This window comes from Dreissena polymorpha, chromosome 7, assembly GCF_020536995.1.
Source record: "Dreissena polymorpha isolate Duluth1 chromosome 7, UMN_Dpol_1.0, whole genome shotgun sequence".
Lineage (NCBI taxonomy): Eukaryota > Metazoa > Mollusca > Bivalvia > Myida > Dreissenidae > Dreissena > Dreissena polymorpha.
The window spans coordinates 37110645-37130173 of NC_068361.1; the positions used below are offsets into that span (position 1 = coordinate 37110645).

The window sequence follows — 19529 nt, forward strand, 5'->3', positions numbered from 1 at the left end:
TGGCAATCAAATAGACAACATTGTTTTTTTAACCCTCTTTTTTGATTCTCTAATTGACTATACATGTATGTGTGTGCTTGTGTGCGAGTTTGTCCGGACTTGAACTTAATCACGAATCACGCATTTCTTTCGAAACATCATGCTTTTTAACATTATCTTACCACACAATTTAATCAAATGAAGATGGCGGGTCGCTTGAAATTCCCGTATCCTCAGCTAAAAGTTCAAGGTATCATGTACAGGTCAAAGGTGATTTAGACTTAAAATACCTAGTCCGGACTGTAAATGTATCATTAGTCATGCAATCGTGAAATAATTTACCACAGTTGTTCACGATAAGGAGACAGCCTTGTGCATATAAAAGGTTCAATTTGGACATAAAACAGTAATACAATCATCTAGTCATTTAGATGTAAACAGCCACATGGAAGCTGCCATCACTTACTAGACTAGAACAGGCGATAGTCCTCCGATAGCGAACAGATAACAATAGACTTTAACGCCACAAGGCATTCGCCGTAGGACGTCTCCAAAGTGGAGCCGGTCAAACGACAGGACATGTCCTTCAGGAATGCATGGACAACTAAGCACTTAGGGAAAATGAATAGTCGGCACCTGTACGCCTCTATACGCCTCTATCCGCCTCTATACGCCTCTATCCGCCTCTATCCGCCTCTATCCGCCTTTATCCGCCTCTATACGCCTCTATCCGCCTCTATACGCCTCTAAACTTCTGTATGCGGACCTTTGTCATCGGAAGAGTAGCGGCGATTGAGAAGACGACATAATAATGAAAATAATGGCTGGATCTTCATCGTTTATCGTGCATTTTAAAAATAATGCAGTCTGTTTTGACTGAAACTTCATCATTCATCGTACATTTATCGAATTTCACCATTTGGCAGCGACATATTGCGTATCACACAAACCGGTACGTCCCTAGCTCAAATGTGAAGGTCATGCTTTATTGCTAATGGACGAAATATTTACTTGATACAGCGTTTGTAGAGTGTAACTGCATCATTCAAATGTCAATTTTAAATAGCATTCTTCACCGTGTTTCATTTCAAGAATGACGTTTGCTTACGATGCACGTGTATCAAGTTCGAAGGTCAAGACAACGCATTTGTAAATAATTATAAAATAAATGATATTCCTGGCAACGCTTTCGACGTGCTGCCGAGAGACATCTAGTTAATTTAAACATGTTCTCGGTTTCTATAACAACTTTGCATGCAGTATCGACACGCAGTTATTGATCTATTTAGATGTGACAATAGCCATGGTCAGACAAGTACTATACCCATGCCTGTAATCGACGAAGAAATATATTTATAAGTCATATCAACCCACATGTTATGGTCGATACGATATTTTTTTGTAAGTCTGATTTTGGAATCGCCGAGTTTATTGTTTAAAAAAAATAATCTTAGAGTTGTGCGTCTCGTCCATTTCAATACTTCATAAATACAACGTATTCTTGAATTTATATCTTTCTAAAAATGTTTATCTTGGTATATCGTTATAATTGTAAAACTCTAAGTGCTTACATATTTTGGACGGCCCATAAACTACATCGCGAAAGCCCTTGTAAGTCTTTTTCGTTCTGGTAATTCTCTTCTTTATTGCTTAAACGCCAATAGGAAAACTACATTTAAATGTATTGTTCAAGAATAACACATCACATCAATGTTTATTTTATATGAATGGAGGCGTAACCCGAAACGTTTGGAAATTTATATGGCTATAACAACGTCTAGCATAGCATTTCGTATTTTATAAACGTCGTTTATCCAAAAATATATCAATACAAATTTACATAAATCGATCTAATGTTTATCGTCATGCATATTATATCAAAAACACTTCCCTCCACACTAAGATAAAAACTGTAAGTACTGCAATTTTAAACAACAGAGCAAAACATACAGATTTCATTAGACACGCTCTCAGAAAAAAACTATTGTTTTATCAACACCGAGCTTTAATCAGATGCTTTAAAATTATTACAATTTATTTTCAGAATGTGGACGCCCGTGTTTGCTCTTCTGGAACACAAATATGTAGACAAGCCAAGGGTATGTTCACATCACCTATAATACTTAAGGTGCACATGGACGGATACTACGATATATATTTTTTAATATTATAAACTTTATTATGTTTTGTAAAGTATTTATTTTGTGTATGATTACTTATTTCATAGAAATCTTGTTCAACGTTCAATGTCTTATAGTTTCTTTCTGCTCTTTACATTTAAATTGATGTTGAGATTTTTTTCGGGTTTGCTATTCAGTATGACTCTTATTAACTGATTCGCTCCTCAGTCAATGTTACTATTCAAAATGAAAGGCAATTAGCTTGAATTTATGTAATTTTACAAGGAGCTTTCTTTAGATCTCCCCCAAAGACACTGGTTCTACCCAGGGCCCAATAATCCTTGTATAGTTAAAATGCGTCGATGCTCCAAAAGAGCCATGTACAAGCTTAATGGAAACGAAGAAGAAGAAATAATCTAATTGGTGTAATGGCAATAAGATATCCTTTATAAAGATTATGCTCCTCAGTTAAAGATCAAATGTCATGAATTTAGGATATTTCATGTCTGTTTTTATAGTTTTTAAAAGTCTGTTTTTATAGTTTTTAAAATTGACTGTGTACTGCCTCTCCGATATGACCTTTGATTGAGATGTTCAAATGACTTTTCGAAATCGTTTATTATTGCGGTAACGGTGTTTTATTTTTCGTGATTGCAAATTTTTACTTTTAACACCACTAAATTCTTCTATTTGATGGTCAAGTAAGATGAAGGTATGTTTTTAAACATAATTAAATATTAGTTTCCTGACGAATTCACATAGAATGAGTCCATAATAGGTACAAATGCTACCTAAAAATTGAAGTTCGAGTTTGTTCCCTTTAAACATAGTGTATGTTGATCACTGACTGGTTTTTTTATTTGACAGCTATTCGCGTAACCCGACTGTGGTCATGTGATCCATTGATTACATGTCGTCAAGGAGATTATACTATTTCCCGTAGATTATGTTGATTAATCGTTAGGATAAACAATACACATAAATTAATTGTGAAACTGGTAATTTAAAGAATGGCGGCAGATACAATGACATACGATAACCCGTTTGCGCACACTGCAGCGGGTGAATTAGGCGTAAATCGCGATACGATGCTACAAAATGAACTTCTTTTAAGGGTAAGTGAGACGGCTGACATTCTGTGATGGGATTTCGCGACCTAGTTTTGCTGAATAGGACTTATTCGATAATGCTCATTCACCGTGATAACTTTTTATAAGCAGCGCCCGTTGAAGGGTGTTTTGTGTACAGTTTGTGTAAAAACTTGGAATAAATATGTTCCAAATAAATGTTTTGCTGCTTCTCCAATTGATTATATGTTTTGTAACAGCAACAGCAAACAGGTTTCTCAGGATACAGAAGAAGTAATGTAATTGCATTCTCAGTAGAAGACCCTAACCCGCTACTTGACACATGTTTTTTTTAACCCATTACTTGGGTTCAACTTCATATTTTAGTTAACTGGCCAGTAAACTGCACATTTTTACTTTATCCGTTTTTTTAAAAACAGCCAGAAAGAACAATAATTATATTCTGGATATTTTCTCCAATGCTGAGCAGTTTTACTTGCATTGTCTGACAGCTGACAGACTTTCATTGATACTTTATTTGCATCAACAGATTTTGTACCAAACAAAATTCTTCTTTAAATATGTGGTAAAATATGTATATATTTATTGAATAACACTTATTAATTACTTTGTTCCTCCCATTCCTCAGACAGAATTAGGCAAACCCAAACGTCGTGGGATCATTATCCCAGCTGGAATCACATATGGCCGTCCAAACGAAATGCGGGGTGGTGGCTCCTCTGAAGGTATGTATCAGTCCAAAAGACTTCCATATCTTTGTTTGTGATGCTGGTCCAGTAACAAAAGATTTTTTTGTATTTTGTGTGCATTGCTTTTATTTGACTAGTTAAAAAAATATGATGTAACCCAGCAAATAAATCCAAGCTTCAATTGTGTTTATAAGCGGCTGGTGTTCACTGCTGGTGTTCACTGTTCCATGGCAATGACTATAAAAGCACTTAAGGCACTACTACATCATACACTCCTTTCTTTTTTTTTGAAATTAATTTTAATAAATAATTTCCATCTGCAATTACATCTGCCGGATGTTGTACTGATGTACAAACTTGATAGGTTACCAATAGCTTATACTTTACCCTACTAAGTGATTCTGTCATGATATGAAATTGTGATGGTTTGTCTGATGTTATTAATATTTGTATTTAAAATATAGCAGGCATGTCTGGCCTTGAAACATTTCTAATGGCTTCAAGGAGCCGCTTGTGAAGCGGTCGACACTATAATATAGCAAAAAGTGTCATATGACATGCTGTAGCGGGCATGTCTGGCCTTGTAACATTAAGAGGGGGAGGAGTGTAGTGATTTAAGGTCTATTCCAACAGCCTTGCTGTAGAGCTAGCTTTTCAGCGACGCGGTTAGAGTATCTGACTACCACTCTGGAGGTCGTGGCTTCGATCCCCCATTGAAGCTCCGTATTTTTACAATAAATGTATAAAATTGGATTATGTTTAGATGAGTAAAGATAAAATAATAATAAAATAAATCCCTTAATAGTTATGCTAGTATCTGAGACTGTACTGTTACTAATACAAATTAAAAAAACCACTAATAATATGTATTTTTATTATTATTACTTTAGCCCTGCATGGCTGGCCAACCATTTCATCCAGCACTTTACCATTCAAGCGAAAAGAGAATTCAGCACAGAGAGATTTTATGGCCTTGAACAAAGCTGCTGTTTCAGCTGGTAAGTCTTTGTTTTACACTCTCTTGCTTACTGTTAAAATTTGGTAATGTAGTTGAAATTTAAATTGCAAAATTTAACCAACTCTTAAAGGACCGTAAACCGCGATTCACGAAAAAAAGTTCTATTTTAATCAATATAAACTAATAATTGTAAAAAATAAAGTATTTAAGAACATTTCTTTTTTCGTCAATCGCGGTTGACTGTCCTTTTAAGAAAAATATTAAAACTGTTAAAACTACAGATCACTCAGTACTAAGAGGTAACAACAAATACCTATTCATCAGGGTTCATCAATTAAATGAATGATACTTTAAACAATATGTTCAAGGGGTATTTCTTATTTTGGGAATACCTTTTACATTTATACCATTGTGCCTGTAGATTTTTTTTTGTGTGTTTTGTTTGGTTATATTTCCACAATTGGCATGAACATGAGTGCAAATTATAATCTTTCTAAGACCATAAGTGAAATTAATATATGATATACATGTATAACCTAAGCATCAAACCAACATATGCGTACCAAAAAATAATACATGTATCATAAATGATTCATAATGGTAGTTCAAACTTGTTTATGGAACAATATTGTAATTTTTGTTATATATTTTTACTTCAGAAATCAATGTACTTTTGTTACACCAAGATCTATTTTTTTTACAAAGATAAAACTCTATAATGCACAAAAGCATAAAATAAAAGCATGAAACAATGTGTTTAATTGAACAGGACTAGTCACTGCAAATGCTCAGTTTGAATTCCGTGCCACTCACGATGTACGACGTAAAACCCAGAGCGGAGACGGGCAACGGAACAGAACCCGACGCATGCCACCAAGCATGGTGTTTGGTATTTCCACAAGGTATTCTTAGTTTTGGGGAACTCCTTTCTTTGGAAAGTTTATTACTCAATGTTAAAGCAATTTATTTTCTGTTATTTTTTCGTATTAATTAAAATATATAGCTTATATGCAGCTGCATGTTTGGAATACATATAGGGAAAGTGGGATTTAGGTAACTTTAACAACAACAAAAAACTGTTTCCACTAAAAAATTTGTTATTGCACCTAATTTTGGTGGAATTGCATTTAGGGCCAGTTGACACCCTGTTACTTTACCCTTTTCCCCATAAAAGGCAAAGTTAAAAAGGCTTTTGCAACCAGCATAAAACCAGAACAGGCTGCGAGTAACTCTCAGTCTGTTCTGGTTTTATGCTGTTTTCTGCTTATCAGTATCTAAGGGATGGAAATGAAGCTTTTAAAACTTGAATCAAGTAAGAAAGGTCTGCAATTAAATATAATTTTCTAAGGGACTACAAATGTGTTAAAATACGTATATCTAAAAGGTAAAGGGTTAACATAGAAAAAGAGTTGCCTCTCAACTTTATTAAATCTTTTCAGCTCCTAAACTTTATTCTGGAGAAAGCAATTGTGCTGTATTTACTGTGTAGTAATTTCATTTGCGGGCCTTGCTTGCAAAGTTAATTAAATTCACCTTGGTACAATTTTTATGAATCTTATTTATTTTAAACCTATTTATTTTAGCTGGATTGCGTCAAAAACCTAAGTCTTATTTGAATAGCTCTCTTATCTGTTTCCTGGAACTAGAACCAGTACTTGGTGTATTTTTGGTAGTTATAAAGAAGCTTCCCACAGTTATGATTTGAAACCATGACCTCCAAATGGCTTGGCAGACACCATATCCATTACGCCATTTTGACCTCTATTGAAATCTAATATCATGGCATGGAAACACATTTCTTGTTTTTATTTATAAATGTTCATCATTTATTTTACATTTAATGTATAACTTTTACAGATAATCAAATTCAAATTTGTCATTGTGGTCATTATATGAGGTGACTGACAGAAAGCATACATCATACTAAAGTGAAAGAATAGGAAAAAATAACTGAACACCCTTTCTTGGGACAGCTTTAGTTAAATACACAGTACAAAAATTTATGTTGAATATATAGGATCTGGCACGAGTTGTCATATCATACCATATTTTATTAAACGAGTACAGGAATTTTGTTAGTAAGCGAGACTTACGAATTTCCTGGATGAGTTTAATAAAATATGGTATGATATGACAACAAGTGTCAGATCTTTTTTATCACATGCTTTTAAATGAGCAAATAAAATAAATATTAACGCAAACATAATGATAAATCCCGAATGTTGTTTACATTTCGTGACGGTATTTAAAATTGCAATGTCATTTCCGCAAAATAACAAATTTTGATTGGTTAATGAAAGAAAACTAAGCCAATGAAAACGCTTAAAAATGTTGTATTACACATGTGTAATATAAAAAAATATGTAATGGTTGTATTACATGGGAAACAGTGTATAGCATGCATACATGCCATAATTTTTCAGACCAATTCCGGGACATTGAGTTAAATTGTCCGGGACTTTTGCCGATTTTCCGGGACATGTATAAAATGTAGCGATATTTATAGACATATGCATTTTTAGTACGTTTTTTTTTGTTTCGCATAGTTAATTGCAAAAGTTCGAAAGCCTGTCCGAAATACACTTGATCTATTAACGTCAAATTACACATTACTACTTCCGTTACTAGGTACAAGCCAGGTGTTTTCAGTGTAAGCGTTCTAAACATAGATGGTGACATCACTGCGTTATTGTTATTAAGACCGGTGTGTAACGCGTAGTTGTTGATACGCCTTTATTCATTTATAACATTTATATAATAAAAAATACAACAATACAGTACCGTTAGATCGTCAACTCAAATCAATTCACCATACATACTGCTTTTAATTTTTTACTTAGCGATGTTGGACTTCAGATGTGTGAACAACTATCCTTTGCTCTTACGCAGCGGGAAATAATGACGTAGTAGATTAAAGTCAATTAACAACCACATTAAACAATTCCGCCTTTTTGGTTTGACCGCAAACGTGAGACAATTGATATGATAACAGGACCCCTGTTAATTGATTGATTTTGACACGTAGCGTAGTCTGCCTATTCGGGTAGGCATTGTCATGGAGACGCTGCAGATATACACAGATTCGAGGTGCAGTTTAGCCTAAGGTAAGGTACATGTATGGATTTTGTAAATTCTGGGACATTTGACAGATTTCTGGGACAGCGGGACAGGTTCTATATTTCCGGGACTGTCCCGGTCAATCCGGGACGTATGACATGTATGATAGCATGTTAGCATGTGATAAAATTTATTATACATGTAATACAATGTTTGTCTTAAGGGCATAACAATAACATTTTGAATGTTAAGCTTTTCTTATTACATCTTTTCGTATTTCTCCTATTTTTCAGACCCTCGACCCCAATTTTTGACCTTCTTGAGCACAAATACCAGGACAAATGGCTTCAAGAGAGACGCAAACTTGAGCTGGCAAAGAGACAAGAAGAAAACAAGGTATTTGAGATGCTTGGCATTAGTATTTACCACCAAGCAAAAGTGGTCAAATGAGCACATGGTACAAAGAAATTAAGTATAATACTTAATACAGTGGTAAAAGTTTGAGTTTGCATGGATTGTAATGTTCATCTTTATGTGGATATTAGCTAAACCAAACATTTTGTACCTCTTGTTATAAAATTAAATTTGTTTGCTACATTTCAAATTTAATCTTTTTAATATAGCCATATAATTTGAAACAGATAAAACATGCATTTGATGTCACAATTCTTAATTGAGATTTAGGACATGTATTCTCAAACTTTATGAAAAACTTTTTGAAATTCCTTAAATTCTTAAAATTCATCATTCTTAGGGTTAGGGTTAGGTTAACCCTAACCAATGGCAACGGTATTTTTAAAATTTTAAAATCAAACCCATATTGTTGAAATTATTGATATTTTCTCCTTCTTGAAAACATTTGATTTTGCATAGAATATTTTAGCAGATTTTATGTTTCTTATATTAACATGAAATGAAGAGTTTCTGTTTGTGAATACAAGTCCTTTTAATGACAATAATGAGCTGAACTTTGCTTGATTTAAGGCGGAACACTAGGAACATTCAGTTCTGTAGTAAAATATGACCTTTAACTAAAATAGTGTTCACCTTCATCAAACACCCATAGCTGAATGTTTTATTCCAGTTCTTTACTGATCTGTGGCATCAAATTAGCAAAATTGTGTATTTTCCAAATCTCCCTTAGCTAAAAATGCTGTCAATTGTTTTTATATCAAATTTAAGTCCTTGTTTGCATAAACTTGTTTCACAATACATGTAGTACTTTAGGTTAAACGTTGGCCATATTTTCATAATTGTATGTTACATTATAGTTCATAAGGTTAAATTCTGATCCTAGTTCGCATAATCATATTTTACGATTCTTAGGTCAACTTTAGGATAAAGAGTTTTTTCTGCATGTGTTTGTTTGTTATTGTTACACACTAGATTTGGGGTCGCACAGCACTATCGGCTGGATATCTCGATACAATTGTGAGTGCTTGAGGCTGAAACAACATGCCCTTATGATTTTGCACCTTTGGATATGGAATAATGCTTAAAATATGCTTGAATTTCAATATTTTTATATGTATTCATTTGCAGTTGTTTTTTCTCAAAGCTACTGGGTTTTCACTCAAGTCTTACAAGGTGTCTAACTTTTGCTTTGAATCAAAATTAGCCAATGAAAACTTGTATTATATATAAGTCTTGATTTTGATTGGTTGTTTTTCAATATTAAGTTTAATTGTTTTCATAAGAGTGCCTGTAATTTTGTTTTGTCATTTACTCAAATACATCATAAATTGCATTCTTTCTCTAACTTTTACTTGGTACGTTATTTAAAATATTATTTTTTTATTTTAATGAAAAACTATTTTTTATTTAAGTTAAGCTGACAGCTATAAAAAAATAAAAATGAAGTTTTGAAAAAAACAACCAAGGTTAACAGTAAATTGTTGTGTTTAAATAAATTTTCAATTTTAACTGCAATATTAATTTCAAAAATATAATTTGAATTTGTTGGAAGACGAGCATATTTCAAGCATGCTTGGGGTATAAGGTTATACACTGAAATCGTTTAGTTTCAGGCACACTGGATAACATGCAATTGAATTATTAATCAATCTATTTATAAATCAATTAATCCATCAAATAATCCTCTTTTAATACATATCACATCCTGTTCTAGGCCTTGAAAGAATTTTGTGTTTTTTGTCTCTATTAATTCACAGGAAATATATTCAATTCACTATGACCAAAATCCCATTACTGATTTGCCTTAACAGCTTAAGCTATCTGAAAAATAATCTATTTGAATTTCCCTTATAGAATGAATGTTACTCTAAATATATCAATTGTATTTGTAACATAGAATCTATGAGGAAATACTGTTTCTATTATTGGTGTTGTTTAAAATGATGGTATATACAGCTTGTCCTTTATGCTTTTTAGTGGAACATATAGAATTTTATTGGTGAAAGCAAATTCAATGTTACTTTTTCTGACAACTACAATTGTTAGTAAAATTTTCGCAAACATACGTTTACCATGAATCCCTGAAAATATAAAAAACTATCATTAAGCTACTATGACACACAGATTATGTAACTTTTTCCCACCAACAAATTTATGACATAGTTTAGCACACATTTTGATATCACATGTGTTTAGAAATTTCTCCTAAAACCTCTGGCATGGTTCCCATTTCTATTCTCTAAAAATTCCCTGATTATAATTTGATTAACTATGTTGGGATAGCATTGAAATGTAGCCCCACGTCATTGGATGTGGCCTGAAATATAAATGCTTTCACTGTACAGGGTCAGTTTTCACAAGGCACACGGTATAAGAGGGATCTTAAGTTTAAATTAAGAGAAAATTGTAATAGCTTTGTGTGTGTGAAATACTATAATCATGTTAAAAAGAGTTACACAAACTGAACAAATAAGTCAAACCAGAGGAGGCAAAAATACTATAACTTTAGCATGTAAACATGGAAAAAAACAAAAAAAAACGACATAAACTTAAGAAATTAAATTAATATTACAAACTTGCTTGAGTTTTCCGAAAAAGTGCGTTGTGAATCCAGAATACGGCAGCTGAGAGTCTGTGTTGTGATTGTGGACTTTAAAATAAGTCATGCTTATTCAATATTTGTCCTTAGTTTTAAGCAGCTTTTTTAAAGGTTTGGGAAGAATCAGTCAGCCGTATTAGTAGCTAGCTGTAGAATAAAGATTTTTGAAAAACCGTTTTGTTTAAGCAGGGAAAAAAGATATAATAGGAGGCTAATTTGTAACGCTAGTCAACATAAACTGCTCTCAACAATAGTTGCAGGATACATAATGGAAAAAAATAAAATAAATAAATATAAATATATATATATATATGAGCTGCGTTTTTGAGAAAAGAGTTGTATGCCATATGCGGCCAGAATAGCTCAAGACTAGCCTGCGCATCAACAAAGTGTGGTCAAGAGCTAAACTGTGCACTTATGAGACTACGGAACCTCGCCTTGGGTATGGCGGACCCTGCTGATTGGCAGGTGGTCAGGAGGTACGATGGCGGCATGAGAAACGTTTCTCAAGACAAAGTTCATATATTAATGCATTTTCATTATTTATAAGAATTTCTTCTTTAAATATCAGCTTTGATTTCGGGTTTACAAGTTATACCTGCATGAGTTCATGTTAAAATATTGTTAATATTTTATATGAATGGCAAATTTTCTAGTTTATGCCCCAAAAATACAACAATAACAATATCCGTTTTGTACATTATTGTGCTGTCGGTGGTTACTGGTTGAGTAAACTGGTTTCATATTTTAAAAAGGCTTCAATTACCGAACTAAGCGCAGTACGTATGGAAACGAGTGTCTTATTTGTATACATGTAGAGTTTTATCATACTGACTATTGTGTAATAACAATGTCATGTAATGTGTATACATGTATGTGTGTTTGGAAGTGGAGTGATTCATTTCATTAATTATATAAATACAATGTTTATTTATTGTTCTTATTTTTTCCTGCTGATTGTATAGATGGACCAGGTTAGTAAAGAGAACATTAAAAATAATACAATAGTGTACAACTGCATGTTGTATCAGTTCCAACACTATTGTATCAGATATGATGGTTTGATGCTCTGGTTGTATTCTTTATTGTGTTAATCATACATCCTAGAATATCTTTTCAGAATTTTGAAGACCTCCTGACTTTTTATTAAACTTTCTTGCTTTTATTTTGTTGATAATGCTTATTTGGCAATTAACAAAATTGGTCCTTGGTGTTTTGTTGTCTTATTATTGTATATCTTGGTGGTGTGGCTCTGAAAAACACGTATTGTGACTTTTGATTGAAGAAATGTGTTCATTATCAGTACTCTTTTTCTATGGTGTGCATTATCTGTGGTGAAATAGAGAAAAGGTTTCCATTAGTAAGCAGATTTTCTTTTATAATTTATAGAAAACTAAAGTAAAACATTTAACATTTTTAAGCACCTTTAGCTCTTAATCAGGCATATTGGATTGTGTAAATATCATAATAAACATTTTTTTTCTCTAAAAAATAGTGACCAAGTAAAATTATTTAGGTGACTTAAAATGCATTTTCCCCAAAAAAGAATAGCTAAGGTTCCTTTATTTTGCTACAAATGGTTTAATTATTACAATTCTTTTGCACTGACATATTGTTCTATCTGTAAAGACATTGAGGCAATATTAAAAAATTAATTTAGAACTAAATCGTGTCATTACAATCTCTTCAAAGCTCTACATACATTTATCTCCAAATCATTGCCAAATTTGTCAAGTGCAGTAAATATCTTGTTTCGCGCTTTTTAAGTGGACTTGAATGTTTTGAGGACAAATTGAAGGGGTTTGTTTGACCTGTGTGAGCAAATATCACTCCTTGTAGACAAAAGTGAAACTCTTTTGCAGGGTTTGTTTGCTTTGAATTATCTGATTTCTTAAGGATTATATTGGAAGTAAGTACTGATGAATCACGAAATATATCTCATGATAGCATGGCTTGTTTGGATGAAATAAAGATGTTTGATAGAAGTTTTTATGTAGAAGTTTTCTGATCTATCTTGGCTTGTTTGGTCATCCATTGTTAAGTTATAAGTACCAATCTGTACTGTTTTGTTTGATTGATTTTTTCATCACTTTTTCTATGATTTTGGTTGTTTAATTTTTTAGTAAATTTGGTATTTTGCCAGACAAATTTTATCATTTTGTATTAAGTCTTCATAATGATAATGTACTGTAATTTGCAACAATCAGCCCCCAATGAAGAGTTTGCAAAAAGCAGTGTATGCAGGAATAAAAATACATGTTTATTACTGACCGTAATGTATTGTAATTTCATAATTATTTAACTGGTTAAAACTCTGTTTTTTTTGTGACTCCGAAACATTAACATTTATTTCTTGCTAGCATTTACCTGATAACTGTGAACTCTATATGACCAGGTCATGCGAAAATAGGTCTTAAGCCATAAAATGCCAGCGTAGCTCCAGACGAGTCTGCGCATCTCCGCAGTCTTGTCAGAAGTTACCCTGTCTGCTTCTGAGATGATGCAAAACCTTGTTTGTTTATACAGCAGACAGCAGAGCTTTTACCAGACTGGAGGATTGCCCAGGTCGGTATGGAGCTACACAAGCCACATATGGCATAAGATCCATTTTCACATGAGGCAACTCATATATAAGCTTTATTAAAGGCTTGAGTTGTGTCCTATTTTCATAGTGTGAGATTCTTATATCTATTATAACAGATTGCTGAACATAAATAAATGGGCAGTGCTCTACGAAATTGGGGTTTAATGCATGTTCATGAAGGGTCGTCCCAGATTAGCCTGTGTAGTCCGCACAGGCCAATCAGGGACAATACTTTCAACTTAAACGATAAATTTCTTTTAAAGAAAGTCTGTTCTAAGCAAAAATACAGTTTAGGCAGAAAGTGTCGTCCCTGATAAGTAACTCACAGTCTGATAATGTTTAATGCTGTTTGCTGCCCATCAGTATCTAAGGGTTGGAAATGAAGCCTTTAAGATTTGAAGCTAGTAACAAGTAATTAATTCAATTTTAGCCTTGCAAGGGTCTACAAAAGCGTCAAAATACATCTTGAAGTGGTAATTGGATAATTCTATTAATTATTTAATGGTTGGCCCATTTTCAATCTTTTAGGAAAAAACAGTTTGAATCCCTCAAATGAATTTTAATTTTTCAAGAGGACACACAAAAAGTGGGAAAAAAAACAACAAGAAGAAGAAGAATCCGATGCCTACAGAAGCCAATCACATAACGTTCTGCTCGATGTAGATATTTTTTCTGATATATTATATTATTGTTTAAATTAATGGAAAACTTGGTTTTGAAATAAAATTTCAGCAAAGAAAAAAGTTGATGGATTTGAGAATGCGAAGGGTAAATTCATGCATGCGCTTTAAAATAATCCCCATGTAAAAAGTTTATTTTATGTAAAAACTTATTTTCATTAGTTCTAGTGACATAGAAATTTATATATTATATAAATGAATTATTTTTTTTGTCATTATTAATATTGTAATTGATATTACATGTATTATATTAAGACACATTTTGGTATTATTGACAGGTGTTGTAGTTTAAGAAGTTATTTTACCATAATTCATAGGGTACAATAAAGTAAGAAAACATATTCTAAAATTTTTCATAATGGGGCTGAAAATCTTAGCAAACAGGTTGTTCCCCTATTGTCTTGACTTTGTACATATTTGTTCTTTTGTTAGTGTACAATTTTGTACTTTTGTTATGATGCTCATGAACAATTAAAAGCAATTTAATGTGGTAATTTACTCTATGATTTGTCAGCCAAATCCACGAAATCTAGAACCTTTACATATTCAAATAATTAATCAGTTATTACAAATTGAACTTTCATGATTTTTATCTTGCTATTCATACATTTTCCCATTTAGGCTTGTCCTTTATGTATTTGTTTTGTTTTTCAGAATAAAAAAAATATACCGTATATTTTTAGCTCGACTATTATATATGATATATATATAGTGGAGCTATCCTACTCACCCAGGCGTCGGCGTTCCATGCCGTGCCGTGCTGTGCCGTTAGCGTGCAAATGTTAAAGTTTTCGTACTACCCCAATTATTTTCATTGTCCCTTGACATATTGCTTTCATATTTTGCATACTTGTTTACCAACATGACCCCAACCTATAAACAAGAGCAGACAACTCTATCAAGCATTTTGTCATAATTATGGCCCCTTTCCACTTAGAATATGCAGAAAATGTTAAAGTTTGCGTACTACCCCAAATATTTTCAATGTCCCTTGACATATTGCTTTCATATTTTGAATACTTGTTTACCATCATGACCCCAACCTATAAACAAGAGCATACAACTGTATTAAGCATTTTGACAGAATTATTGCCCCTTTTATGCTTAGAATATGCATATTATTGATAAAGCTATGTTAAACTTTGCGTACTACCCCAAATATTTCCTATATGCTTTGACATATTGCTTTTATATTTTGCAAACTTGTTAACCAACATGACCCCAACCTATAAACAAGACCAGACAACTCTATCAAGCATTTTGTCATAATTATGGCCCCTTTTCCACTTAGAATATGCAGCAAATGTTAAAGTTTGCGTACTACTCCAAATATTTTTAATGTGCCTTGACATATTGCTTTCATATTTTGCATACTTGTTTACCATCATGACCCCAACCTATAAACAAGAGCATACAACTGTATCAAGCATTTTGACAGAATTATTGCCTCTTTTATACTTAGAATATGCATATTATTGATAAATCTATGTTAAACTTTGCATACTACCCCAAATATTTCCTATATCCTTTGACATATTGCTTTTATATATTGCAAACTTGTTTACCAACATGACCCCAACCTATAAACAAGAGCAGACCACTGTATCAAGCATTTTGACATAATTATGGCCCCTTTTACACTTACATAATTGAACATTTTGCTTAAATTGCCATCACTTCTTTATTTATGATCACATTTTATTATTACTTTGACAAAACAACACTTACCTGAATACCACAATGAATCCCACCCAATCAATACATCACGCCCCTACCCAGAATCCCTCTCCCCCCACCCCCCCCCCAATTTTTTTTTTTAAACATCATCTAATAAATTAACCCACCCCACATTATACACCCTCTCACCCCCCCTATCCCCCCAACCCCACCTTTTTTTATTTATGAAAGATCGTCTAATAAATGACCACACCCCACATTATCCCCCCCCCCCTCCCCCCCCCCCCCCCCCCCCGCGCCCCCCAAAAAAATAAAATATTTGTTTCTTTCTCTTTTTTTATTTTTGAAAGATCGTTTAATAAATTATTGAATATTAACAATTTCCCCATGATGGCTTACGTTATACTGTCAAGCACTCAAATAGTCGAGCGCGCTTTCCTCTGGCGTCAAATATCATTCAACATGTGCATTTACCCGAAATAAGTTGTAGCAATTATAACTTATTATTTCTTTTAAAATGTTGGCGTAGAGCTATCATAAACAGAAAAACAGCTTACTGCCCTATAGTTTTATAATATATCCATCCGGCTTGGCACGAATAAAATAACTGTTCTGCAAGAATTGTTATTTTATTCTATCCCTCCGTTGTATTCATTCAAATAAATAAATAATTCCATCATTTAGGAACAGCTTATATTTTTTGTTGCAGGTCTGTTATTTCTAGTATTGTTACATTAATTCCTTGCCAGTGAATTGATTGTTGCACAAATTAAAAACGTGTTTTTAATATATTTAACCAGTTTATATATCATTTATTGTCCTGAATTGTATAAATGGTAGTTGCATACATTTTCATAAGTTAGTACATGTATGTAAATAAGTTTCTACATATTTTGTAGAAATTAGTTATTGCTTGAAAAAAAAAACATGTTTATGATTATGATATTATGTTAGGCAAATGTATGTTATTTATAAAATAAACACTTTAATTAATGTTCAGCTATTTAAAAGAACAGTTTCACATCTGGTGTGAAGAAATTTTATATTTATTTATTTTGCAATTAAATGTTTTCTTTGGTCAATCAAAGAAAAAGGTAGCAAATACAAACCTTCAAAATAATATCTTAAACAAAGTAAGATACTAAAATTCCAAATGGTTGTGTTTGACCAGCAGCATTAAGTTAAGAATGTAATTATATTTACTTAATATGTACCTAAAGTAAACTTAACTTAATTCACATATCAAGCCACGATCTGTGACAGTGTCCGGAAAAAAAGTTAAATCTACTTTTCTTATGCTGGGATGTGATTTATGAGCCTCGTTCTGCGAAAAAAGGGCTTAATGCATGTGTGTAAAGTGTCGTCCCTGATTAGCCTGTGCAGTCTGCACAGACTTATCAGAGACAATATTTTCTGCCTAAACTGTTTTTTCCCCCAAAAAGACTTCTTTAAACCTTTCAGTGCGGGAACCGAATTTTGAAGGCCTTTGCAAACAGTTTGGATCCAGATGAGACGCCATAGAACGTGGCGTCTCATCAGGATCCAAACTGTTTGCTATTCTGATAATATTCTTTGAAAAAAATCGAAGAAAATGCTAATTTTAGAAATTCAGCAGACGACATTTTAGCAGACGACAAATTTCCCAGCATGCAAAGGGTTAAATAAAAAATACTTTAAAAGCGGAAAGTGTTGTCCCAGATGAACCCGTGTGGACATGCTTTGAGCCCAGTTCTCCCAGAATAAGGTCAATTAATCATATTCCAGCAAAAAAAGAAGATTGTATTCTTTTTTTAGGATTTCACAGTTTGTGGGTGAATAGATACCTATCAAATGCTTTACTTAATGCTCACAGTGTAATACAACCATTTTGAATATAAGAGTATAAAATGTGTTTACATTGTGTGCGCATGTTAACCCCAGCCCCTACCTTACAGCAGAAGCGATCCCCAGGTCAGGTGTACGAGACCCGCGCCACCCTGTTGAGGACCTACCAGAACCCCGTCAACCCTGAACCCCTCTGGCAGATGCCCAAATTCACAAAAGAGGTGAGTACTAACATTACAAATTTAACTAACTGTAAGAATCCTAAAACTTAAATAAATCAAGAACCCCATGTGAGACGGTCTATCAAACTACTGGGTATGTAACAAAATCTGAATTTTAATCCCCCTTGATTGAATTTGATTTTTTTATGCCCCAAGATCAAATGATAGGGGGTATATTGTTTTTGACCTGTCTGTCTGTCATTGTATGTGTCTGTCATTGTATGTGTGCCCCAAATCTTTAACTTTGGTCATAACTTTTGCAATATTGAAGATAGCAACGTGATATTTGGCATGCATGTGTATCTCATTAAGCTTCACATTTTGAGGGGTTAAAGGTCAAGGTCAAGGTCGTCCTTCAAGGTCAAAGGTCAAATATATGGCTTCAAAGTGGCGCAGTGGGGGGCATTGTGTTTCACAAACACAGCTCTTGTTTTACTATGTATCAGAATCTGGTGTAAACTGATCTATCTTTCTGTGTATCGTCAGGTTGAAAATCAAGTCATTTAAACTTGAATCTAGTAAGACATGTCTTTAATTATCCCCCGCCATAGGCGGAGCGATATTGTTTTGGCGTTATCCGTCTGTCCTTCCGTCTTTCCGTATGTCCGTCCGGCACTTATGTGTCCAGAGCCATATCTTGGAAGTGCTTTGGGGGATTTCCTTGAATGATTATATATATGGCTAAGAGGATGATGCACACCAAACGGCATCGTACACGATCTGATAATAACGGAATAATGGCCCTTTGTATCTTGAAAAAATACTTTTTGTGTTTGTCCGGAGCCATATCTTGGAAGTGCTTTGACGGAATTCATTGAAACTTGGTATGAGTATATATATGGATAAGAGAACGATGCACATTGGTGTTGTCCATCCGTCCAGGAAACTTTTGTGTCCAGAAGTATAATGGCGGGGGATATCACTTCAACGAATTTGCTTGTTTAATTTGAATTTCTAAGGGACAATAAATGTATAAAAAAAATCTGAGTGGTAAACGGTTAATTTATTTTACTCCTTTTTTCAGGCCAAGCCCTCGTTGCAAACATTCCGGTCGGGACGTGCCCGCACAATTGCATACAGCGCCTTTGAGTCTGACAAAATTTCTCGAAAGGGGAACCTTGGTCACGGAACATACGAGTCCGCCAAAAATTAACAATTTATAACATTGTTTACAGACTTTATTGAAATTTTAACCAATTAAAAAACAAGACTATTTTATTCATCATATACATTAAGTTATATTTAAGCGATCAATAAAGGAGTTATATTTTTCCAATGCAATCAATGTTTTCTTTCCGGATCAGTGGGATTTAGAAGTAATATTTTTAGAATTGAAATGGTTTTGATTGTATTGAAATATTTTGAAAGCACATATTAAAAGCTATATTCTATTTTTATAATGTTGAGTTTTGTCATTATAATTAGTTCTTCTACATGTTAATGATAGCTCACTTGTTGACAAAATAACAGATGGTTCTATACTGTTGTTAAAAAAAGAAGTCAAGTGAATAAAACACGTATCTGGTTTTACATTCAACCATTGTTGAGTGAAAATTCTGGATTGATTCCAAAAATGTCTTATTTTGACAAAACATACAAACAATCTTTACAATTTCTGGATAGGTCATGAAATAATTTC

The 19529-nt window shown here is 33.3% G+C and overlaps 1 protein-coding gene across 4 annotated transcripts; it reads left to right on the forward strand.

The window, feature by feature from the left end:
* The first annotated feature begins 2977 nt into the window (after window positions 1–2977).
* On the forward strand, window positions 2978–19171 carry LOC127838256 (cilia- and flagella-associated protein 77-like). 4 transcript variants are annotated; one of them, XM_052365881.1, is made up of 8 exons: window positions 2978–3214; window positions 3816–3912; window positions 4767–4874; window positions 5604–5736; window positions 8185–8287; window positions 9278–9322; window positions 17780–17890; window positions 18915–19171. In XM_052365881.1, the coding sequence occupies exons 1-8, from the start codon at window positions 3110–3112 to the stop codon at window positions 19041–19043; spliced, it is 831 nt and encodes a 276-aa protein (XP_052221841.1). In that variant the 5' UTR covers window positions 2978–3109; the 3' UTR covers window positions 19044–19171. The 4 variants fall into 4 exon arrangements, with proteins under 4 accessions (XP_052221841.1, XP_052221842.1, XP_052221844.1 ...); XM_052365882.1 differs by having other exon boundaries at window positions 17783–17890; XM_052365884.1 differs by lacking the exon at window positions 9278–9322 and having other exon boundaries at window positions 2979–3214; window positions 17783–17890.
* Window positions 19172–19529: the final 358 nt, after the last annotated feature.